At 42.8% G+C, this 24,587-nt stretch overlaps 1 protein-coding gene across 1 annotated transcript; it reads left to right on the top strand.

Moving 5' to 3' along the window:
- The first annotated feature begins 1,953 nt into the window (after window positions 1-1,953).
- PDIA6 (protein disulfide isomerase family A member 6) lies at window positions 1,954-24,430 on the top strand. Its single transcript, XM_039530282.1, has 13 exons — window positions 1,954-2,084; window positions 7,794-7,935; window positions 9,816-9,873; window positions 10,514-10,640; window positions 11,253-11,359; window positions 14,164-14,300; window positions 14,768-14,882; window positions 16,129-16,269; window positions 18,156-18,240; window positions 18,331-18,403; window positions 19,907-20,065; window positions 22,274-22,370; window positions 23,240-24,430. Exons 1-13 carry the CDS (start codon window positions 2,051-2,053, stop codon window positions 23,306-23,308), a joined length of 1,344 nt encoding a protein of 447 aa, XP_039386216.1. The 5' UTR covers window positions 1,954-2,050; the 3' UTR covers window positions 23,309-24,430.
- Window positions 24,431-24,587: the final 157 nt, after the last annotated feature.

Here is a 24,587-nt window from a genome sequence, read left to right as displayed (position 1 = left end):
TTGGTCCTAGGACTGACCATTGGGGAACACCACTAGTTACCCCTCTCCATTCTGAAAATTTACCATTTATTTCTACCCTTTGTTCCATATCTTTTAACCAGTTCTCAGTCCATGAAAGGATCTTCCCTCTTATCCCATGACAATTTAATTTACGTAGGAGCCTTTGGTGAGGGACCTTGTCAAAGGCTTTCTAAAAATCTAAGTACACTATGTCCATTGGATCCCCCTTGTCCACATGTTTGTTGACCCCTTCAAAGAACTCTAATATATTAGTAAGACATGATTTCCCTTTACAGAAACCATGTTGACTTTTGCCTAACAATTTATGTTCTTCTGTGTGTCTGACAATTTTATTCTTTATAATTGTTTCAACTAATTTGCCCGGTACTGACATTAGACTTACCAGTCTGTAATTGCCAGGATCACCTCTAAAACCCTTTTTAAATATTGGCGTTACATTAGCTACCTTCCAGTCAATGGGTACAGAAACCAATTTAAAGGGCAGGTTACAAACCATAGTTAGTAGTACTGCATTTTCACATTTGAGTTCTTTCAGAACTCTTGGGTGAATGCCATCTGTTCCCGGTGACTTGTTACCGTTAAGTTTATCAATTAATTCCAAAACCTCCTCTAATGACACCTCAGTCTGTGACAATTCCTCAGATTTGTCACCTACAAAAGCCGGCTCAGGTTTGGGAATCTCCCTAACATCCTCAGCCATGAAAACTGAAGCAAAGAATTCATTTAGTTTCTCCACAATGACTTTATCATCTTTAAGTGCTCCTTTTGTAGCTCGATCGTCCAGGGGCCCCACTGGTTGTTTAGCAGGCTTCCTGCTTCTGATGTACTTAAAAAACATTTTGTTATTACCTTTTGAGTTTTTGACTACCTGTTTTTCAAACTCCTTTTTGGCTTTTCTTATTATATTTTTACACTTGATTTGGCAGTGTTTATGCTCCTTTCTATTTACATCACTAGGATTTGACTTCCACTTTTTAAAAGATGCCTTTTTATCTCCCACTGCTTCTTTTACATGGTTGTTAAGCCACTGTGGCTCTTTTTTAGTTCTTTTACTGTATTTTTTAATTTGGGGTATACATTTAAGTTGGGCCTCTGCTATGGTGTCTTTGAAAAGCATCCATGCAGCTTGCAGGGATTTCACTCTAGACCCTGTACCTTTTAATTTCTATTTAACTACCCCCCTCATTTTTGCATAGGTCCCCTTTCTGAAATTAAATGCCACAGTGTTAGGCTGTTGAGGTTTTCGTCCCACCACAGGAATGTTAAAAGTTATTATATTATGGTCACTATTTCCAAGTGGTCCTGGTATAGTCACCTCTTGGACCAGATCCTGTGCTCCACTCAGGACTAAATTGAGAATTGCCTCTCCCCTTTTGGGTTCCCGTACCAGCTGTTCCAAGAAGCAGTCATTTTAAGTATAGAGAAATTTTGTCTCTGCATTTCGTCCTGAGGTGATATGTTCCCAGTCAGTATGGGGATAATTGAAATCCCCCACTATTATTGAGTTATTTATTTTGATAGCCTCTCTACTCTCCCTTAGCATTTCATCCTCACTATCACTGTCCCGGTCGGGTGGTCGATAACAGAGCCCTAATTTTATATTTTTATTAGAGCATGAAATTATTATCCATAGAGATTCTATGGAACACGTGGATTCAATTAAGATTTTCACTTCATTTGATCCTACATTTTCTTTCACACACACAGCGCCACTGGAGGAAACAAGGGCGGGGAACCCCACGCACTCCTCCAGGCTACAACCTCAGACCCAGCCACGATTCCGCCCGCCATAGGCTCAGGGGGGCCGCCAGGCTCCACCCCCGAACGCTCTCACCCGTGCTGGGAATGACCCGGCCGCCATCTATTGGCTATGCAAATGAGAGAACGGCGGCAGCACCAATGAGCAGCGGCCACGGCTGGGAACGCGGAGCCGCGTGGGCAGGGTGCTGGCGGGGGGAAGCGGATTGTAGCGAGCGGGCGGTCGCGGGGAGGGAGGCTCTGCCGGCGGCACCCGGAGCAGCCCAGCACCATGGGGATGTTCGGCACGAGCCGCCTCTTGCTCGGTAGGCGCCCGGCGGGCGGGGCCCGCGGTGGGCTGGGGTCGTGCGGGGCTAGAGGCCGGGGTCGGAGGGCTCCGCGGGCTGCGGGGCGCTGCCCCGGCAGGGCAGAGACTCCATCGCTGGCCGAGCCCCCTGCTCTGAATGGGGCCGTGAGACCCTTGGCTCGGCACGAGCCCACCTTGCCTGGGGCCGTAGGGCGGCGGGCGCTGCCGGGCCGGAGGGGTGGGGTGAGTGGGTGTCCTGGGGCCCAGGGCGCTGGGAGGCGCGGGAGGCTCGCGGCCGAGTCCGGCCTTCCCTGCTCGGTCGGTGGGTAGCGGCTGCAGCTCGCCCGCGGGAGGGGCCATCGGGGCCCAGAGCGCTGTGTAGCCAGGTTGGGTTTGCCGGCGGGGGGGGGCGATGGTCCGAGTAGCCGGGACACAAGCTGAGAGGGGAGAAGTGTGTGGATGGGGGTGAAAGTGTGTGAGCAGGAAATGGGGTGAAACTAACTGTTAGTCTCTAAGGTGCCACAAGTACTCCTGTTTTTTTTTGAAAAAGAAGATAGATTCCGGCTCAAGGAAGAAACCGCCTAATGGGGAGATTTGTTAGGCTGCAGAATAATCTTTCAGGGGAAACAGTAGGAGCCCTAAACAATGAGGAGTCCTTGTGGCACCTTAGAGACCGACACATTTATTTGGGCACACAAATTTGTTAGTCTCTAAGGTGGCACAAGGACTCCTCGTTGTTTTTGCTGATAGGGACTAACACTTTCTCTGAAAGTAGAAGCCCTGTTCCTGAAGTCATTTTAAAATTAGGCCTGACAAATAGCCAGAAAGAATCCTGCGCTTGCTCCTGGGGGAATGGGCTACATCAGCCAGTGGTGAGCCCCTTCCACATCTCATTTGTAGGAACCCAGTTCTGTTCTAACTTCGGCCAAGCTCCCGCTGAACAACTGTGGGAGTTCATGGGACTGTTGGACTCTGATTCTAAAAATGGTACTTATCTGTGTATTTTCTAACCTTACTAAGGTATCCATCTGTAGCAAACCTTATTCTTAGTTGAGTCACACTTTCCAATGGATGTGTAGAAGACTGTTCTCCATGCATGAAGATGATCATTCCAGGAGATAAGGGTTCAAATTGTGAGATGTAACATGATTGGGGATGCAAAGGCCAAATCATAGAATATGCTGCATTGTTATGCTACTGGATTCCTGAATTGTAAAAAGTGTTGAGTGTATAACTTCGAGGGGAGATCAAAGCAGCAACTAAATCTAATAAAATGGTGGTAATGGAGACTGCAGGCATCATGTCACAATTTATCAACATGATTCCATTATGTCTCTTAACATCTTAAATAATTGCTTGCAACTGTTAGCTCCAGAGCACATGAGCAAAGATTATCATCCTAAGTAACATACAGGTGAAGAATTAATGATCGCTAGGTTACTGAGTACTAGTGACCACAATGTAAGTAAGTTTTTTGCATGGAAGGATAAGCATTGTGACACACAAGTTTAGAAAGTGAGACTTTTTTTTTTAAAAGGAAGATAATCAAAAATGAGAACTAAATTTCTCAGACTCAGCATATATATCATAAGCAGCAAAATACGTGTATAAAACCCCCAACCAAAATAATAATAATAATTACAGGAAGGCAACCAGTATGGATGGTTAAATGGGAAGGTTCAAAATATGGATTCAGATGTGATACTGGAAAATGGAAATCCATTTTGAAACCAATAGAAATGTGCAGTAACTGGCAGGTGAAATGCAAGATGAATAAGAGGGAATGGCCAAAGAGAGACATCCAAATGCAACATAAATATATTGGAAGTGAAAATAAGTGCTGAGATGATGACTCTCTTAACATAGAAAGCAAAGCTGTCTACAGTGTGTACTTTAAAACTATTGCAAAATGATGAAGCATTTGCAGTGGGAGGCATAGTGGTAAAACACTTGAGATTACCTGTTTGTGGTACAGCCCCACAGTATTTTTCTCCCCCCCTTCTCCCCCCATCCAGGCCTAATTAAATGAATTCTGTTTTACATCTCCAGTGAGTGTCTTGATGCTTTATTTACATGGCTGCGCATAACTAGGATCCAGCACACCAGTGTGAGACGTTGATCTTTTATCAGAAAGCATAGAGTGTTGATGGGAGGGAAGAAGAAAGGGTAGAGACTAAATAAATTTGTGGCCTTTTATTCACCTCCATTACTCAACCTACGCCTCCAACGCTTTTGCAAGCGTAGATCCCTTAAAACGGGTAGGCAACCTATGGCATGCATGCCGAAGGCGGCACTCAAGCTGATTTTCAGTGGCACTCACACTGCCCAGGTCCTGGCCACAAGTCTGGAGGGCTCTGCATTTTAATTTAATTTTAAATGAAGCTTCTTAAACATTTTAAAAGCCTTATTTATTTTACATACAACGATAGTTTAGTTCTATATTATAGACTTATAGAAAGAGACCTTCTAAAAACGTTAAAATGTATTACTGGCACGTGAAACCTTAAATTAGAGTGAATTTATGAAGATTCGGCACAGCACTTCTGAAAGGTTGCCGACCCCTTCCTTAAAACATTCACAAGTAGTGAGAAATACTGAATAAACAGCACCATGCAGGGCCAGGGTGGAGTTTCTTACCTGTCATGCATGTGCATCAGTTTATGAACTGCACAGTAATCAGACTTATACAAAAATCCTTAGTAAGGGACACATGAAGTAATCTGCCCTTAGGGGAAATTTCTTCCTTAGCCCTGTCAGTAGTTGGCTTTTGTCATGACAGTGAAAGTTTCTATCTAGCATTTATACTTCTATTCTGTCATAACTGTGGATGTTCTTGTTTTCTGTTTAATTCATTCAAATTGTAAAGCAAATTTTGATTTGACAGCGCTGGAGATCCTTTTATTTTGTATTATGCCCTTTGAGCTTTCCAGGCTTGATTACTTTTGTGTGAAAGTGAGTTTTAACCTTGAATTTTTGCTGAAGACAAATTTCAAATTGCATCTGTGATTGTAGAAGTCGCAAATCACGCTTTTGGTGAGTTTGATGTCTTCCAGCCTGGGAACAGAAAATGACTTGGGGCAGATTTCATAATGTACTGTGAACAATTTGCTGATTAACAAAAGCTTCTGATAAATTGGAAGATCTCTTTATGAAAAGGGGGAAAATGGCAGAAATTATCGAATAAAATTCATTGAGCTCTAGTTTTGACTTTATTCTGCCACAAATCTCTTAGGCGATGTATAGTTACTTCTTGAAAAAAGTCTTGCTGTGATTGTACATACAGTGTATTCAGCTCTGAGGGGAAGTTTTCCTTTTCTCTTAAGAGCAGCTGTACCATGCAGTAAGGCTCTCTCACTTTCTCAGTGCCTTACCTCACCCCCAGTGGCAGCTGTTACTGTAGGGTCAGCCTGACATGCTGCAAGAGCGATTGTATGTGGGCTGTGTATCACTCCTGAAGTACACTGGTGTGAGTTGATCACCTGTGGGAGGGTAGTACTACTTTTGTCTGGGGGAAGAGGATGAGGGGAAGAAAGGCTCTCTAGAACATGAATAAACATACGTACGCTGGTCCAGGTTTACTCCAGAAGAAACTCATAGATTTTAAGGCCAGAACGTACCATTATGAGGCAGTGTGGTCGAGTGGAGATCACTGGAATGGGACTCAGGAGAACTGTGCTATATTCCCAGCACTGCCACTGATTTGCTGGGGTCCGAAAGGAACTTTCCTCCGGGTCAGATTGGCAGAGATCGTGGGGGTGGGTTCACCTTCCTCTGCAGAGGGGGGCATGGGTCACTTGTTGGTCCGAAGTAGAGTAAAAGGTGTCTCTGTAACTTGAAGTCTGTAAATCAAGATTTAAGGATTTAAGTAACTCAGCCAGAGGTTACGGGCCTATTAGTGGAGTGGGTGGGTGAGGTTCTGTGGCCTGCTATGTGCAGGAGGTCAGACTAGAAGATGATCACAGTGGTCCCTTCTGGTCATAAGGTCTGAGTCTGAGACTATGGGCAAGTTTCTTCACCTCCATGGCTTAGTTTCCCCATCTGTAAAATGGGGATAATGATACTGACTCCCATTGTAAAGCACTTTGAGACCTACTGATGGAAAGCGCTGTGTAAGAGGTGGTATTATTACCTACTCTGACCACCTTTATAATAAGGGCCATAGAATTTCATCATCACTAAGGCAGATCTTCCAGAAAGGCAGCCAGTCTTCATCTAAAGACTTGAAGAGATGGAGAATCCACCATTTCCTTTGGTAGTTTGTTCCAATGGTTAATCACCCACATTGTTAAATTCAAACTAGAAACACATCACAAATTTTTATCTGGCTTTAACTTCCAGCCATTGGTTCTTATGTTTTTCTCTTCTATTTTGAAGAACCTTTTAGTACCTGGTATTTTCTCTTCATGAAGGTACTTAATATATTGTATTCAAGTCCCCTCTTGATCTTTAGATAATCTGTTTAAACAGATTGAGTTCCTTAAGTCTCTCACTCTTAAGGCATTTTTTCCAGCACTTGAATAATTTTTATGGCTCTTCTCTGCACCCGTCTCCAGTTCAACAAAAAGAGTTGCTCAGCTTTTCACCATGGAAAATCTTCTAGACTTCAAAGGGCCTTTTAGAGTAGGAATGTAAATAGCAGTTAAAAAAAGAACCGTGTAACCGATTTACATTTTATCAGTTACACCGTTAAACGTTTAACTGGGGAACTAAGGGTGCGGGCAGTGTTGCAGCACCCCCATGTTTTACACGGGGCTCCAATCCCGGCCCTCATGCCCAGGGACTCTGCTGCCGGCTTTCACCACCCGCCGCCGCGCCCGGGGACTCCGCTGTCAGCCCTGCAGCCGGGGCAGCAGTGGAGTCCTGGGCTCCAGCGGGCAGCAGAGTTTAATCATTAACCGTTAACCAAAACGGGTAAGACTGATGCTTATTGGTTAACTGTTAGCCTTTTACATCCCTATTTTAGAGGGTTTGTTATTCCAGGAGGTGTGACCCAAAGACTGACTGCTGATTTGCCTCCCACCACCTGAGAAACAATACTATAGGTGCTAGGACTCATCAGTAGCAAGGACAGAGGAGTTCCTTCCTTCCTACCCCTCCTGCTGCTGCTGTTTGGTACTAGTTCCAAATTGAATGTAGCAAATCTTAGACTCCCAAATCAGTGTAACTTGAAATAATTGAACTAAAAGACACGTGTCCTGTTATCTTGTGGGGAAAAGATCTGAGAATTTCTGCCTATGCTGTCCTTGTATCATGTTGTTGGGTAAGGGGTGTGGCCAGCCAACCCTCCATTTTTCCTGAGACCTTTGAGGACATCCTATAGATTTCTAGGGTATGCACATGGAGGTTCTAGCCTGTCTGTACTGTTCCAGGCCTTCAGGTAGTTGCTATGGCCTCCAAATGTGAGCCAAAAATCTTTGAGGGGGTTTGGAGAGGCAGCATAAATTCCAGTAGGTTTGCTGGAAGATGGTGGTATAGAAAGCATCTATCACCTAAACCCATGGAGTCCTGGACCCGTGATCTTTGCATGGGAAGGTTTCTGCAGGATGGCGAGAAGAGAGATGGGTTGCTGCAATTTCCCTCCCTCTGGCAGATTTGGTGTTCCTGTCTCTTTCTTTCTCCCTACTGCCAAAAGAAAAAGGAGGTGGGAGGGGGGTGATTCAGCCATGAATCTAGTACGGCCATTGATATTTTTGATGGGAGTATAATTTGGGTTTGCTTTTTGTTCTAGGAGCTGTGAGCTGCACATTCTTCCTGGCAGCTAACAGCCTATATTCATCCAATGATGATGTGATAGAGCTAACACCAACAAACTTCAACAAGGAAGTCATTCAGAGTGACAGTTTATGGCTGGTAGAATTCTACGCACCATGGTAAGTATCATAGCTAGTAAGAGAATCCTAGCACATGCTGTCCTGGCAGGTGTGCTTGTAAGAAAGTTGCCTAATTTCTATAAACAAAGGACTTCCTGCTCACCCTTGTATCTTGGAGGAATACAAAAGGTGACTTACTAGATATCCTGGACCAACCATTCACTCTCTAGCACAGATCTTACTTGGGTTTAAATGCATTTCAGTAGCCTTGTGGCCAGCAAAATAAACCTGGGTTTATAGAACAGCTTGGCAGGAAATAATTAGTCTGGATTGGTAAGGAGTGCATTAGATCCCAGCCTAGATGCTCAAATCTTTTTACATTTATAACTTTCAATACTAACTTCAGTAAAGATAGAAAAATAATTAGGGCTGTCAATCGCCGTTAACTCAAGCGATTAACTCAAAACAAATTAACTCGATTAATTTTATCACAATTGCCGTTTTAATCGCACTACATTAATAGAATACCAATTGAAATTTGTTATAAATATTTAAGCCTACAATCCACTCAGTCCTACTTTTTGTTCAGTCAATATCTAAGATAGACAAATTTGTTTACATTTACGGAGATAATGCTGCCTACTTCTTATTTTATGATGACACCTGAATGTGAGAACAGGCATTCATATGGCACTGTTGTAGCCGGCGTTGCAAGATATTGACGTGCCAGTTGAGTGCAGTTGTATAAAAAAATTTTACAGTTGTAAGTTGTACTTTCGTGAAAGAGATTGCACTACAGCAGTATTATGAAGTGAATTGAAAAATACTATTTCTTTTGTTTCTTTTCTGCAGTGCAAATATTTGTACACGTCGCATTCTGTTATAACTGAAATCAATATATTTGAAAATGTAGAAAACATCCCAAAATATTTAAATAAATGACATTCTATTATTGTGTAACAGTGCGATTCAAACTGCGATTAATCACAATTAATTTTTTAATCGTTTGGCAGCCCGAAAAATAATTGATTAGCGGTGTGTTCTAAATGAAGAGTTTCTCTCAGTCCTGTCTTTCCCAGCCTGACCCCGCCATGAAGGCATAAGGCTGAATTTGTGGGTATGATCCCCCTCCCCCCCACCTGCCCAACTTAGCTTGTATTACTATTCTAGGCAAAGCTTTGTCTCCCTCATCTCCTCTATGAAATGTAATAGCAGCATACTAATAAGGGTGAATCATCGTTGGCCTAACACATCCAGGTTCTAATCCATTATAACTAAAGAGTCTGTCGTAAAGTAAACAGCAAAAAAAGGAAAGTCTTCAGGGTTAGCCTGGGGCAAAGCAAAATGAAAGTGTAAGATCTCAGTGTATGCTCTTTGCAGAAGAAAATGTCTTTTACACACCAGAAACAGAAGAGTAGCTTACTGAAAACCACAGCTTACCAGAGCATGTGTATACTCTTACAGTTTCTCTGACATGCGTCTAGTTTTTTTTAAGCAGATCTGCACAACTCAGTTATCACCCCTCAGTCAGGATTGCTTGGGTGTTCTGCTTCACTGGAAAAACTTCCCTTGCGATTTCCCCTCTCCTTTCCTTAAGGCTTAACAGCACTAGGAAGTCCAAGTTCTTATCATATACAGTTCTCTTGGTGGGTTGGAGCTCACCGTCTCAGTTTGAGGCTAGTTTTTAGATTACCGTTGTCAGCAGGGTAAGAATTCTTTGCAACGTTTGCTCTTCGTTTCTGCAGTGACACAATGATATCAGAACTTGGTATTCTTCCCCCTCACATGGCTAGAACTCCCAACTCCATTGCAAATAGTAAACGATTGATTATACTCATATGCTGGACTCTTGCAGAGTTCAAACTACATTGATTTCGTAGGTATTTTGTGAATTGAAATATGTACCAGCTTGAGTGAAAATAAATTTATTTTTCCAAAAGGTGTGGTCACTGTCAAAGACTAACTCCTGAATGGAAGAAAGCAGCGACAGCATTAAAAGTAAGTTTTAAACTTTCCCCACATACATTCAGTGCTTTGGAATTGCGGGGAGATTGGCTTTTGTCGGCTCTCTTAGAAACTTGCAACTAACTTTAGGTCAGTGAAATTGTACTAGCCCTGGAAAAGTAAAATTCTTTAACAGGCAAAATGTCAGGTTTTTCTAGATAATCTGTCAAGGGTTTTTGCTTTTCCTGGTGAACTTCCATTACTGCTTTGGAAGGCTCTTCTGGAATCAAAATCTATGGTTTACATGTTTATAATCCAGATTTTTGGCTGAGCAATACTCCCCCCTCCCACCCCCAATCCTCTGAATTCTTTTAGATCCGAGAACTAGCACAGGTTGGGTGTGTGGTAATAGCTCTGTAAACTGCTGCATACTGGCATTTGCTTCAGTATGGAAAATGTGGACAATGCAGTGATCTGTTGAGCTTAGAATAAATAGCAAATTCATTCTACGTGCTTTTTTTTTTAAAACAAAAAACATTAATTGATGACTTTGTCTCTCCCATTCCCTACTACTAGGCTGCTATGGCCCCAAACTTCCCCAGTAAATTACCCACTGGTTCTTTCCACCTGACCATTTTGGCTCCTGCTGTCAAATGCATTAAATTACAATGGAAGCTATTTAAAATTTAAATAGGGTGTTGTGAAAGTCGGTGCAGTTGATGCAGATAAGCATCAGTCCCTAGGTGGTCAGTATGGTGTTCGAGGATTTCCAACTATCAAGATATTTGGATCCAACAAGAACAAAGCAGAAGATTACCAGGGTAAGTATTGTCTTTCCTGTGTTGTGTGTCTTTCATGTCTCGTGTGATATGATTGACATGATAGATAAAAAAAATTGTAAAATTGCTTATTCCATATCTGCTATCTATAATCTGTAAGACTGTTTCCTTCACCGGTATTTTTAGTAAAAGTCATGGACAGGTCACGGGCAGTAAACAAAAATGCACAGCCCGTGAGCTGTCCATGACTTGTACTATATATCCCTGACTAAATCTTGGGGGAGAGGGTGTGTGTGCGGCCTAGGACCCCCCCTTGGGGGTAGGGGGAGGCTGAGGATGAGGGTTTATTAGAGAGGGTATTGGTGTGCTGTCATGGTGGTAGTGACCTATTGCTTGTGGAGTATTGTGTTCAGTGTCAATATTGCCTTGCATGTAACTTCCTTGCTTTTTAACATTTGTAAGGAAATACACTTGAGCAACCGTAGTGCCCAAGTTAGTTGACTCCCAACATACACAAAATGTCAGTAAGGGCCAATCCTGTGCCCACTGAAGCCAACAGGAGCAGGATTGGGCCTTGAATCTAAGCTTGTTAAATAAGGTGCTAATATGATTTTACAGTTCAGCCCTTTACCTCTTTATTCTGCTGTGCCACAGGTGGCAGAACAAGTGACGCGATTGTTGATGCTGCTTTAAGTGCTCTTCGATCACTGGTAAAGGATCGTCTTAGTGGCAGAAGTGGAGGATATAGTTCTGGAAAGCAGGTAGTTCTCAGGGAATGGATAATGCATTATTTTTATTGACGAGTCTTCATGTCTTCTGCAGCAAATCAGAGACTTGTGCTCCAAGATCTGTGTAGCACTTGAGGGTGCAATGGATCACTTTCTGTGTTCATGCTGGTACGACGCTTGCAAAGTGTGTGAAAGAACTTGGGGTATTGGTTAATCTGACTGACAGAAGATGATCTCTTTGGACTGTTTGGCAGCATTCCCAGAAAAGCCACAGGCCTCATTCTTAGGATATGTCTGCATGGCAACCGGAAAGCCTAGGGAGGGAAAATAGGCTTCAGAGCACAAGCCTGAATGTCTACGCAGCTATTTTTAGTGCTGTAACTTTAGTGCTGTCGACCCAGGCTCCGAGACTTGCTGCTGCAGGTTTCTGCTTGCTGTGTAGACATACCCATAAAGTAAGATAAAGTGAATTACATAGTTTAGAAAACAGCCAGGTTGCAGTAACTATTCAGGATGCCTATAAGCCTTTTAGAGGTTCAGTAATTCAACTTGAAGGAACGTTTTTTCCTAACAGTAAAAAAATCATTTCAGCTGTTGACTTGTAGAAGTGGAATTTTTAGGTATTAGATTACTTTTTCATCTCCACAATGTACTAATGATAAGTATTATAATACAGAGTTATTAATAACTCGAGCAAGTTAAATGCTGATGGCAATCATCAAAAATATGATCAATATTTTATAAGTGGCCTGGTTCTTTAGCTTGACACATCCACTGCAGTCAGTGGGAGTAGCTTGGCTAAAGCATTACATAGTGATTTGAATATAAACCTCATTAGGTTAACGGTGAACTAAAATCCTTTTTAAAAAGAAACTCAGACACTTGGAGATTCTGAATCCTTAACTGAATGTGTATAGACTAGAGGGACATTGTCAGGAAATTTAGGTTTTACATGCATCTCCCTGAAGGGTTGCAGAACCCAATCTGAACATCCACGTTTCATAAAACCATCTTTACGTCAGTGAAAACAGCTTTGTGCAACTCAAATACTTCACCAGTGCCCTGGTGAGGGAACTGAGGAGGCTCTTGTGGCACAGGACCTGGGAGCATTAGGTTCTGGTTTTGGCTCTGCTGTAAGGCTTTCTCTGTGACCTTGGCCAAGTCACTTTGAACCAAACAGTCCTGTCAGAATGCATGGCTGGAGGGGAGGAGACTTGGGCAGATTCCAGCCAAAACTGGCAAGCAGAAAGGCCTGGATGGTGGGGGAAATAAGCCTAACAGCAACAGCCAATGTTGCTATAAGCCCTTCTGCAGGTTTGATGCTCTTTGGGTTCTGAGAGGACTTAGTTGGGCAGGTGAGGGGAGGAGCTGGGTTTGGGCCATTCTGAAGCATCCTCTGACTCTCTGGAAATGTACCGTGTAGTATGATAGTGATCCTGCTAGTATTTCCTTCCATGGAGCCTCCAGCATGTCCCTAAACCCAGCCATCATCTGGAATCTCCCATTTCTTTCTTTGCTACTGGCTGTGCCAGCATACGGAGAGCTGCTCCACTGCTGGCCTGCAGTAATGCATTAGTTCTTGCCTGCAGCAGATGTGCAAATCTCTGGAGTGCTCAGTGCATCGCTGTGCACAATGGCCTCATGACACCAGGACCTGCAGTCCCCTCCATGAGGAGAGAAGTCCTGCTGTCCCAAAGAGATGAGTAACTGCGGCTACGTCTACACTAGAAACTTCAAAGTGCTGCGAAGTGTGAGTGTGGTCACGCGTGAGCGCTGGGAGAGAGCTCTCCCGGCGCTCCTGGTACTCCACCTCCACAAGGGGAATAGCTCGCTCCCAGCCTGGCCACACTAGCGCTTTAAAGTGCTCAAACTTGCTGCGCTCTGGGGGCTGACTTTTCACACTCCTGAGCCAGCAAGTTAGAGCGCTATAAAATGTAAGTGTGGACAAGCCCTGCACGTGGAGGCTTGTCGCGTTTCTAAGCACTAGTGCAAGAGAGACCTGTGGAAGGGGCGACTTGGCCTTCAATCTTTTTCTGTTTCTCCATGTGTTAAATGGGGTTCCTTCATCCCTTCCTCAGAGTTGTATTAAGGCTAAGTTCATTAGTGTTTGCAATTCTGGGGCACATTCCATCTGAGGACCTCAAAGTAGTTAGTTAAATTAATGTGAGAGCCAGAAAGCAAAACATAACCAGGAATGAGACCAGCTGCTAAGCATTAAGGGCTGCAGAGAATGAATGAGAAAATGTAAACAGAACCGTGAAAAACAAGAACTCTCAAAAAAAAATCATAGGGCAAAAACGCTTGGTACCCAGCTCCCATTTTCAAAAGTGACTGAAGACCATTGATTTTCAACAGGATTTGGGCTCCTCTATGTGCCTAAGTCACTTCTGAAAATATGACTTTGCACCTAACTGATTTAGGAATCTCCTGAAATTTTATATTTAACCTACCAAAGTGGATTAGAACTTTTTTTATGGTCACTTTTTTTAAGCTGACTGTGTCCCTTTATATTCTGCCTGTGAGTCTTCTTTCTAAAAGTGCACCAAAAGGTCTTGAGCCATGAAGATCAGAGTTCTGTTCTTTCCAGAGACGATAGTGTTGCTTCTCATAGGTCTTTAGGAGTTAGCGGCAATCTGTATGCGCTCTGGGTGTTATTGACATGGATAGCTCTAGCGTGGGAAACTCAGATTGGCTAAACTTGGATATTTCTGATAAACCTGTTCTGATTTTTCAAAGAAGTGTGTAGGTGATCACATCTGGGGCTGCTGTGGTGTGGTTATGTGAGGGAGCAATGCAGAAGTTCCCCCAGCTTAACAGGTTTTATTTTTGACCTACAGAGTAGCCGAGAAAGTGGAGGCGGGGATAAGAAGGATGTGATTGAACTGACTGACGACAGCTTTGATAAGAATGTTGTGAATAGTGATGACGTTTGGCTGGTAGAGTTTTATGCCCCATGGTGTGGACACTGCAAAAAGTAAGAGAAGCTGTTGGCAATCATTTAAAATTGGTACTCGCTTGTCATTTACAATGTATTTAAGCAGGCTTATTTCGTGAATTGGGACCCTGGCTCTCTTGTTTTATTGGAAGTGGGTCTTGACAATGGTGCAAGTTACTCTTTAACTTGCCTACTCCAGAATTTACATGGGAACCTGTGTCCATTTCCCTCCTTGGAGTCTGCTTTCATTTGAAATCACACAGAAATTCATTCCCCCCCCCAGTGGGAACAAGAACGGGCCCTTTGAAAGTTTCTTACGTTAGGAGAGTCCCAGAATTTGAGACATCCTGAGATATTCCATGTAGTCCTTGAGTCCTTTTCCAGAGCTGCTCCTACTCTGGAGAGAACGTACTCCTCCAGGTATAGGCTGTGGGTTGTGGTTTCACTAACTTGCCTCTAAAATGCCAATTTTTACTACTAGTAATTGGCATTATGTTGCTTTCCAGTCTGGAGCCAGAATGGGCAGCTGCTGCCACAGAAGTGAACGAACAAACCAAGGGAAAAGTAAAACTGGCGGCTGTAGATGCTACAGTGAATCAGATGTTAGCCAGCCGGTATGGGGTGAGTGCTCTACAGGCTTGAAAATTCCCTCCCTGTGTTTGCAATATCTCTAATAGGTCACGTTCCCCGGTATTACCTGAAGAACTCTCTTACCTCAGCACTTACTAATATTTCTTAGTACTAAGAACTAAAAGTATTAAAGGGACTTGAGCAATTCATGGAGAAATTAGTGCTTGTCCCGAACGCTGAGAGACGGTGGAATAAATATAGACGTTGCCATTGAGAAAGTATCTTTACGATTCCTTCAATTTGCTTCCATGAGGTCTGGCATAACTGCGCCCTATAGCAATTTACTAAGTGCCATCCTGAAGTGTGTACCACCTCTGTAAGACTGGCGGGTTTTGTACATGGGTCTGAGTGCAACTGGTATCTCCAGCTGAAAGAATTCCAAATGTGTCATGTTAGCTATACAGATGTAGTGAGACCGCAGGCTCAGAACTTGGTGCTTCATTGTCTCTCTGTCCCCTAGAAATAAGTTTGTCCTGATTTTTAAAGGTATTTAGGCACCTAGTGAGGTTTTCAGAGGCACCTAGGCACATAACTCATTGATTTCAATGGGTGTGAGGTGTCTAATTGCTTTTGAAAAACCCACTTGGCTCCTGAGGGCCTGATTTTTAAAAGTATTACATGTCCTTCCATATCTCACTAATACTAAAATAGTTTAAGAAGATAGAAAGAAAAAACACCATTGAGTAGCATGCGGGTGAAGGGTGAATTCAATCTCATTGAAATTCAACTGTAACTGATAATCCGTTGACAATCAGTGAAGGTACTTGAACAAACTCTTATTAAAAACAAGTTGCTTTTTAAGGTCCCTATGATGTAGAGGTGGCCACAGTTCTTAACAGGGCTCCCTCTCTCCGCTAATAAACTCAGTGGCGCTTCACCTTTCCCTTCAGAGGCATGAAGGATTAAGCTGACCCTGCTGATATTTAAATCCATGGTTTTAGGAAGATCTGGTGTCAAAACTTGGACCCTTGATGCACCACAGACGCTGATACTACAATAGCTGATAGTGTTTTTAACATGTATTGACTAACACAATTTTAAATTGTAGCATAGACAAGGAATAACTAACATGCCTTTAAAATGTTTAGGCTGAGGGTGTAGCCCTGTGATGTAGTGTGGAGATCCCCTGTCTTGATGCAAAACTCTCCCTCTTTATCTAGAGCACATCATGGTGGTACTCTTGCAACCACTAACATTCTTGTTAATTTGAACTAATAACTTATACATTTTATTGCAGATCCGTGGATTTCCCACAATCAAGATCTTTCAGAAAGGGGAAGACCCTGTTGATTATGATGGTGGAAGAACAAGATCGGATATAGTTGCTCGCGCTCTGGATCTTTTTTCTGAAAGTGCCCCACCACCTGAGCTTCTAGAGGTATCCCTGCTCGGCAAACTTAACTTCTCTGAGCACTTTTCCATCCTGTCTCTTGGGCCCTGCAGTTATTTTTAAGAAAAATAGTGATGGTAAAGAAAATGACCAAAGTGGTGCATGAGCAGAACTATTTTTGGATCAAAAGTACCCCAAGATTGCAACCCATTCCATGGTGTAGCTTTACATCTTTTACCGTGAATAGTACTGCTCATTAAAGAAGCTGGACTGATAGTCCTGAATGTTGAAGACCTTGATCCACGGAATAGATACTGTGAATGTAGCAGCAATACGAGCTATCTTGCCAGTGTATCTAAATCCTCATTTGAAGAGAGGGGGTGACATGAAAGTTTAGAGTCCATTTCCACTAAAACTTGCAGAGACTCTGGTGGTGGCTTTGTCATGCGGACCCAGTTCTGTACACTAAGAACTGGGTGGAAACCACACTCACGTCACTAAGGGCAGGTCTACACTATGGGGGAAAAGCGATATAAGATACGCAACTTCAGCTACGTGAATAACGTAGCTGAAGTCGAAGTATCTGATATCGAATTACTTACCGTCCTCACGGCGTGGGATCGACATCCGCGGCTCCCCATGTCGACTCCGCTACTGCCGTTCGCGTTGGTGGAGTTACGGAGTCGACATGAGCACGTTCGGGGATCGATATATCGTGTCTAGATGAGACGTGATATATCGATCCCTGAGAAATCGATTGCTACCCGCCGATACGGCGGGTAGTGAAGACGTACCCTTAGTCTAACAGCAGCCAGCAGTTGATAGCTTCTAGATTTGATTGACATGGACTGGATTTGAACCACTGACTTGGAAGCAAAAATTGACTCCTGTTATGTAGTGTGTTTTGCTGCCATTATTTTAACAAACCTTGTGCCTTAGCCTGTGATAAAATCTGTGCACTGAGGTGAAGGACTAGCCAATTGAATAACTTTCCCATTTAAACAAAAACTGACATCACAGAAGCTAATGACACTACTGGGCAAACTTCTACTGAGCTGCACGTTGTAGCAATGTGTTTAGGGTACGTATGGAGAATATTAACGTTGCAGCACTATTAACAGTTTATGTAATCTGACACACATACAAGTTTCACCGGGGTTGGGTGCCTGCATCACTTGGGTGCAATTTGATCCATTTCACAGGAAATAAACTGTTGTTCAGAAGTAATAGTTACCTAGCCGGGCATCACACTGCCCTCCTTCTCTCCCCTCCTCCCCCCAATTCACGGTATCTTAGTGGCTGACAAAATTATAACATGTGCACGGACCGCTCTCACCTCCTGGAGATTGGCAGGGGTGGACTAGGCCTTTTTTGTTGTTGACAAACCACAATATGTCTGTCTAATGAGCCTCAAGACTCGAAGTCCCTCTTGGCAGGGAAGATTTAGCAGCATCCCAAGTGGGGTTGGCTCCACCAGAAGCACTGAAGTCACCCTAACTGTTTTCAGTTCAGTAGAATTCTTACCATGGAGATTCTGTCTGCTGCACCGCCCCCCTCCTCCCCACATGTTGCTGGTAACCACTTCCCTAGCTTTTATTGTTAGTCTGCTGACAGGCTATTTAAAACTTTATTCCCTATCAACTGAGTCTCCATTTGATCTCCCCTCACATCTGAATATGCAGCATCAACAGTATTGGTGGGAATTTGCATAGGTTTGGGCATAGTGTTTCAGATGAGCATCCTGCTAGTGGACTAGAGGGAGGCTCGCAGTGTCTCTTCAGGCACGTTGCCATGGGGAAAAGTAGTTTTCTTTCTCACTCAAAGCAGTTGTCTCTTCAGGTAGGACTAAGTTTGAGACTATGGCACCTAGCACTGTTAATCACCTGAGTGTTGTGGCATTTTATAATCTGTGATTTCTTGTTTCATTCTCCCAGATTATTGATGAAAATGTTGTGAAGAGTACCTGTGATGCCCACCAGCTCTGTGTCATTGCTGTGTTGCCCCATATTCTTGATACAGGTAGAATAAAAAGAAGCATTTTTCTTTATAATGTCACTTAAGAAAAAAATCGACCTGCCTTAACTTGTTAAAATTCTGTCTGGCAAACAGGAGCTGCAGGTAGAAATTCCTACTTGGAAGTCATGTTAAAAATGGCAGACAAATACAAAAAGAAAATGTGGGGGTAAGTGTCATTGCTGGCTTGGCCACTTCTCTTGAAAAAGGGGTGGGGGTATGGAGGACATCAGATGTCCACGTTAGATTTGGAGAGGTAGTTATCCTCTATTCTGTAAGATCTCATGTCTATTTTTCTATAGAAATACTTAGATACCTTGCAGAGATGGGCACAGCCTTGCATCTGATGGTGCTATCTTGCAGATAAGCTAAGAGCTTATGGTAAAACAAAAAGCCCTGTCAATAAGTCAGTGGATACTTCCTTGTCAACATGATTATTTTTTAAACAGGATCTGTTTAAAAAAAAAAAAACAAAAAACCCAACTGGATTTAATCCTTTTTTCACCTTGCTTTCAAATGTGCATTTTGATTACGTAAGGCTAATGCCGTCTAAACATTGAGATTAGATCAAACATATCTCCCAGGTCTGAACGTTGAAAACAATATTTAAGCTGTAAAATGTGTCTGGTTTCTTTGGAGCCTTACTTTGGTAGGCTGGTTTCTTTCTATTGTTGTGTCTGATTATATTTCAGAAGTGCAGGCTCTGTTAATGCCTTGCCTCGCATTCCCACTGTGGGCCAGCTGGCATTTTCTTTCTCCTTCTCTCCCTCTTCCTCCATGCTGGGTTGAGCCAGTGCATCTTTCCTTTCCCACCAGCCAGGGAGAGGTCTGCTGAGGAGGGTGATGTTGCCTTAGGATTAGCTGTGGACTCCAGGTTGCTGGGCATCACAGGAAGCGTGGGGGAGCATTCTGACATGGCAGCTGCCGGGAAAGAGGCCATAGGAGGGGGGAGGGGGTGGCATGACAGACTTGGGGGGAGTGCTGAGACCCTGTCAACTCCTGACTGGTCTAATACTTCACTTTCCCTGGAGGACTAGTTAGGGGCAAGAGAAACTGAATTAGCCAACTGGGGAGTGGAAACATCACACTCCCTTTCTCTGCTCAGCCTCAGGTGTGATTTAAGGCTCCAGTTTTTCTTGTTGTGACTTAGCCCACTGTAAGACTTGCCTGCTTAGGTTAAAGCACAGAAATCTGTTGAAATAGAGCAAGTCTGTAACTGTTCAACTGTGCTTAAGCATTGGTTCAGTAACACGGTGCCTGTCTTGTAGGAGCATGTTTATAGCCACTTCTGTGGTACAGACTTCAATGGCTGGGCCTCCTTTGGGACCTTGGGCAAGACGTCATTGTTGAAGATTGAAAGGTTTTCCTCACATAGTCAGAGCATGATTCCACATCACGGCTAGGCCTTACTGACTTGAATAGCAAGAGACTGGAGAGAGATGAGGTTCTCTGTAATAGTGCAGACACCATTGCTACGATGCTACTGATCTAAAACTTTGGAATCTTCCTTAAACTTGATAGGTTTGTCTGTGCAGCGCTGTGAACAGTGCGACAAAGGCCAAGGATGTTTTTGCTAATGAAAAAGCAGACCTGCCAAAAACTGGTGTAAAAGCAATAATACAGTATTGTCATCAAGGTTCTTTTTTTTTTTTTTTTTTACTTTTTTTTTAAGGTGGCTGTGGACGGAGGCTGGAGCTCAGTCTGAGCTTGAAAACTCACTGGGAATTGGAGGATTTGGGTACCCAGCGATGGCAGCAGTTAATGCACGGAAGATGAAATTTGCCCTCCTGAAAGGATCTTTCAGTGAACAGGGGATTAATGAGTTTCTCAGGTACAAACTGTCTTTTTTTTTTTTTTTAATTTCTTTTTTTTTAAGTAATTTAAATTGTTCATTTAACTAAGTCTCTGGATCTGTGGAGACAGAACACATTGTACAATGTACATTGGCATCCAGTGTAAATTCATTCAGGAGTGTGGAGCTCTGTTGCTATGTTGTTGGGGTTTTTTTTGTTTTGTTTTCAACTAAAATGTAGGGCTAGGGAGGAGTGTCAGAAAACATAAGAGCCTGATCCTGCAGAGGATTTGCAGGATCAGACTGAGCCCTTAAACTGTAAGTTGCCAAATAATCGAAGTAGTTAGCATGGCAGATGGAGATTGTGCTAATAATTCAAGTCCAATGCAGAATTTTCCTTTACCCAGTGTCTGAAGGTAGGTCTGAACCATCACCATTCTTCCTACGTATTACAAATGCACTGCGAAGCAAAAACATCAGTGTGGATTTCTGTGCTCCATGTCTCTCCCAGCCACCACTCTTCCTCCCTCCACCAGATTGGGCATGCACTAAGCATGGAAAGGTCTAACCACAACTTCAGAAAAAGTTGGTTTTGCACCTGTGACATCCTGGGACAGTCACTTCACCAATATTAGAAGTTAATTTTAATCCAGAGTACTTCACATTGTGATTATGCGCTCTGGGTAGCTTCAGTGAATCAGAAAGGACCGCGAACTTTACTAGCATGAATCCATTGGTTGAGAGCAGCTGAGTTAAGGGATTTGTTGAAATAACTCCTTGTCTCTGATGGAAAATCCGACAACTGCCAACACCAGTGAGTTCATCGGAGTATTCTTTCAAACCAGTTGACACACTGTTAACCCTAGCACTCCTCTGTGACAGTGGCACAGAACAGAATCTGCTGCATAATGTACATATTTACAAATGTTTAGTAGGCTGATTTAGTGGGTTGGTTGGAATCTACCAGAACTTTTTTTCCTTGAAGCAGAAAGATTTAAGTTTATCCCATGAAATTTAAGGCCTACTAAATACAAAAGAAATATCCTCAAAAAGCATATCAGGAAATGTCCATACGTTGATGGTCAGCACTGCTGTGACAAATGTCTGTCATTTCTCAAACTTAGTAAGTTCTTGCATGTTTTAAAACAACTTTAGTGAGACCTCTACAGGGGCTATGAATAGTGATGCCAGAGTCTTCCTAGGGCAGATATCCCACAGTACCATATTGATGGGCCGTATAATTAAAGATTGGTGTTACCTTACCAAAGAGAAGGACTTGCAAAGTAGAAGAGGACATTAACACTTCAGCTCAGGTGTGCTGTGTATAAGGAAAGTAGTACAGTCACAGGAGCTCTAGTTAGCTAGCTTAGTGCAAGCTGAGCATGGTGCTGTAACACTGATGACTTTATGTAATGTGATAGGAAGCCTGTAAACTGTTCAGCTGAAATCAGGAAAACAAAGCCTCCGAGGAGGAGAGGAGCAGGAAAACATAGACTTTGACGAGATAATGAAAGGCAACCTCAGAATAAGTGTGAATTTACCATGGAAAAAAATACTGAAAGGACTAATGCTTGCTCTTGTTCTGCAGGCTGAATTAGCAGGGCAGGTTGAGATGAATGCAGAAGCTGTTCACACTCTGAGTCACTCTGTAACTGATAAAGATTTAGGCTTCTGACTTGAAGGAGATGAACTTCTGCAGTTGGCAACTAAGTGCCTAATCCAGGATGGCAAAGTAACGTTACTCTCCATCTTAAAGGCAAACCATCATTGCCAGAAACTAGAACATGTAAACCAACTAAGGATTTTGGGCTTATCTCATCTTTACTTTGTGTGGCACAACTAGGTGATCCGTTATAAAAAGGTGCTTAGAAGCTGACCAGTCATGCTGCTCCATTTGTCAACTTGTGATGCTTGGGGACCTGGCAATAGATTGTTTTTAAAAACAACCTCCCCTGTTTATGGGTTGAATGGGTTCAAGTTTGTTTCTTGGTGTTTATCTTTGGATCTCCCTAAAAATTATTCTTGTCACCTTCAAAGTTTTTACCATTCTCTAATGATCTATGAACCTCAAATTAGGGTTATTTGATATTTTGGAATTGGGATCCACTCAAGCTAAACATTCAGTAGCACACCTAATTCCCTATTAAATGTATACAAAGTAATACAGTGTGTTTGAGGTGGATGAGACTGGAAACTTCTTAAATGTTTTTCTTTTTTTCTTTCCCCCCCTCCCATCCTCTCTCCCAGGGAGCTCTCCTTTGGTCGTGGATCTACTGCACCAGTAGGTGGTGGGGGTTTCCCTAAAATTAACACAGTCGAGCCGTGGGATGGCAAAGATGGTGAGGTAAGAGGCACCACTTTGCTGGGTGCATGAACACCTTGTTAGGTGAAAAAGAAATACTGGACAGAGGAACTGAACAGGGTGTAATAACCTCACAACCCCCTGAGGGGTCCTGACCCCCCCGCCCCTTGAGAACCTCTGATTTAAACAATAGGAAACCTAACCAGGCCAACCAGATAGCTAGTTATCTGAAGTCATGGACAGTTATACTCTGCCTTGTTAATGTCTTATGTCCTAGTCAATAGTATTCAGTTTCAAACCGTTGAGGCTGAAACCCAGTTTATTGCCAACATGCGGTAATGGGGGATCTTCAGTGTGTGAACTAAAGGAGTAACTACATTATAGCACCTGAAACTTAGATGGGCCTTGACCCTGCAGTATAGTGACTTGAAACTCAAAAGTTTCACTTGCATGGGACTTAACTACACAGTTTTCATTGATAATTGAGGCATGCAGTAAATCCTTGATTATATAGGGTTCAGTGGCAAAAGTCTGTTTGGTTTTTTTTAAAAAAGGCGGGGAGGAGCCAAAGAATCAGTGGTGTGGCTTTGTTTTAATAAGAACTTGGCAATGCTGCACAAGTTCCAACTAAATTCCCTGGTAGAAAGCACCCCAAGAAACATGTATTGTACCAGTCCCAAGCTCAGTTATGCGGCCACTGGGCTTATGTTGAAATGCACTAAGGGTCTTTCAGTCATGTGAGCATCAACTTTTTCCACTGAAGTGCTATTTAGCTCTCTGTGTACATCCAGACTTAATCTTATTTTGGAAGACACTTCTGTCATCCTCAGCAAGGCATTGATTTTTCAAGTCTCATATTAGAACAGCATTACAAGCACTGGTGTTCAAAAACTCTGCTTGTGGTTCCACAGCTTCCAGTTGAAGATGACATTGATCTCAGTGATGTGGATCTTGAAGACTGGGATAAAGACGAATTGTGAGATCTTCAGGAAGTTTCTTTTCTTGGGAGGGTTTGGAACATTGTTCACAATCAAATGGATATTCCAGTGGCCTTTTTACAGAGAAGTAGCACTGGGCCAGCTCTCTGCAGCACTGCGACAGTGAACTGTATGCCTCTCAAGAAAACATTGCAAAAATTCTATGAATTGTTGTAACCAGTAAATTTGATTGTATTCTGTGTAACAAATATTTTGAGGACAACATTGATCTTTGATTACAACACCTTGGTTTTTATTTTGTCCATAGAGTGTGTGCTCTTTGAATGTTTCTGGGGGATGTTACTGTATCCAGTTTTAAATGTAATTTTTTTTTTCATTCAGATGAAACCTGACCAGCTTCTGTTCCAATTAAAGAATAAAACAAGATATTTTTGACATAGAGTATTAGTCTTGTACAGCGCAACAAACTTGCACACAAAGCTGTCCAGGTTCGGATGACTGTTGCAAAGTGAACAGTGTATATCATAAGGAATGGTGCTGTAAGGCTCTTAAACTACCCTGCCACTATAAAACTTATTGACAGTCTTTGCCTGAAGATTAGATCAGACAATCTTGGTTTAAAATGGTCTTTCTAGTTTTTCCTCCTATTTTCAGGGATTTTCAGTTTCTTGGAAACAACATATCACCTCAAATGGTGATCTTGTCATCTGATAGCTGGGTGGCTGCTTGAATGGGAGATCTCTAGGGAAAATGCAGGCTGGTGAAAAGTGCTGCTGATTTCAGAAAGTGGTAGTTTTCCTCTGAGTTGGTGGTGAGCCAGTGACACCCCCCAGAGTGTGAAGGGTCAATGTGCTGCTATAGCAACTTTCTCTCTCTGGAAAGAAGCCTAAAACTGATACTGACTGGTCTCTTCAATGGAATCCAGGTGTTATCTCCAGCATCCTGGCCAAATTCCAACTTGGGTGATTATGTTCTGCTGCCTTAAATTTCCTCTGCATTTTCCACTGGATCTGGTATTCTTTGCTTCCCATCTTACACTGTTAAAATACTTAGTGTTTCACCCCAAGGGGGTTACACTTTGATGTTTGGTACAATTATTGCTGTTTGTAAAATCAATATTATAAAAACTTAAGGCCAAAGGTATTAAATTATTCTATGGCTGGCCCCCTATTGTATCAATGTCTAGCAAAGTTACTGTACATGGGACTGACCTGTGTGAGATATGGAGATGGCATAGCTGAAAGCTCCTTTTCACAATAGTAGTTTTACAAATCTACCCCAACCCAATATTGTCTTTAAAGAGTCTTTCACTTTGACAAGT

This window comes from Mauremys reevesii, linkage group 3, assembly GCF_016161935.1.
Source record: "Mauremys reevesii isolate NIE-2019 linkage group 3, ASM1616193v1, whole genome shotgun sequence".
Classification (NCBI taxonomy): domain Eukaryota; kingdom Metazoa; phylum Chordata; order Testudines; family Geoemydidae; genus Mauremys; species Mauremys reevesii.
Note: the sequence above shows the minus strand (reverse complement) of the source record. Positions and strands in the feature narration are given on the sequence as shown.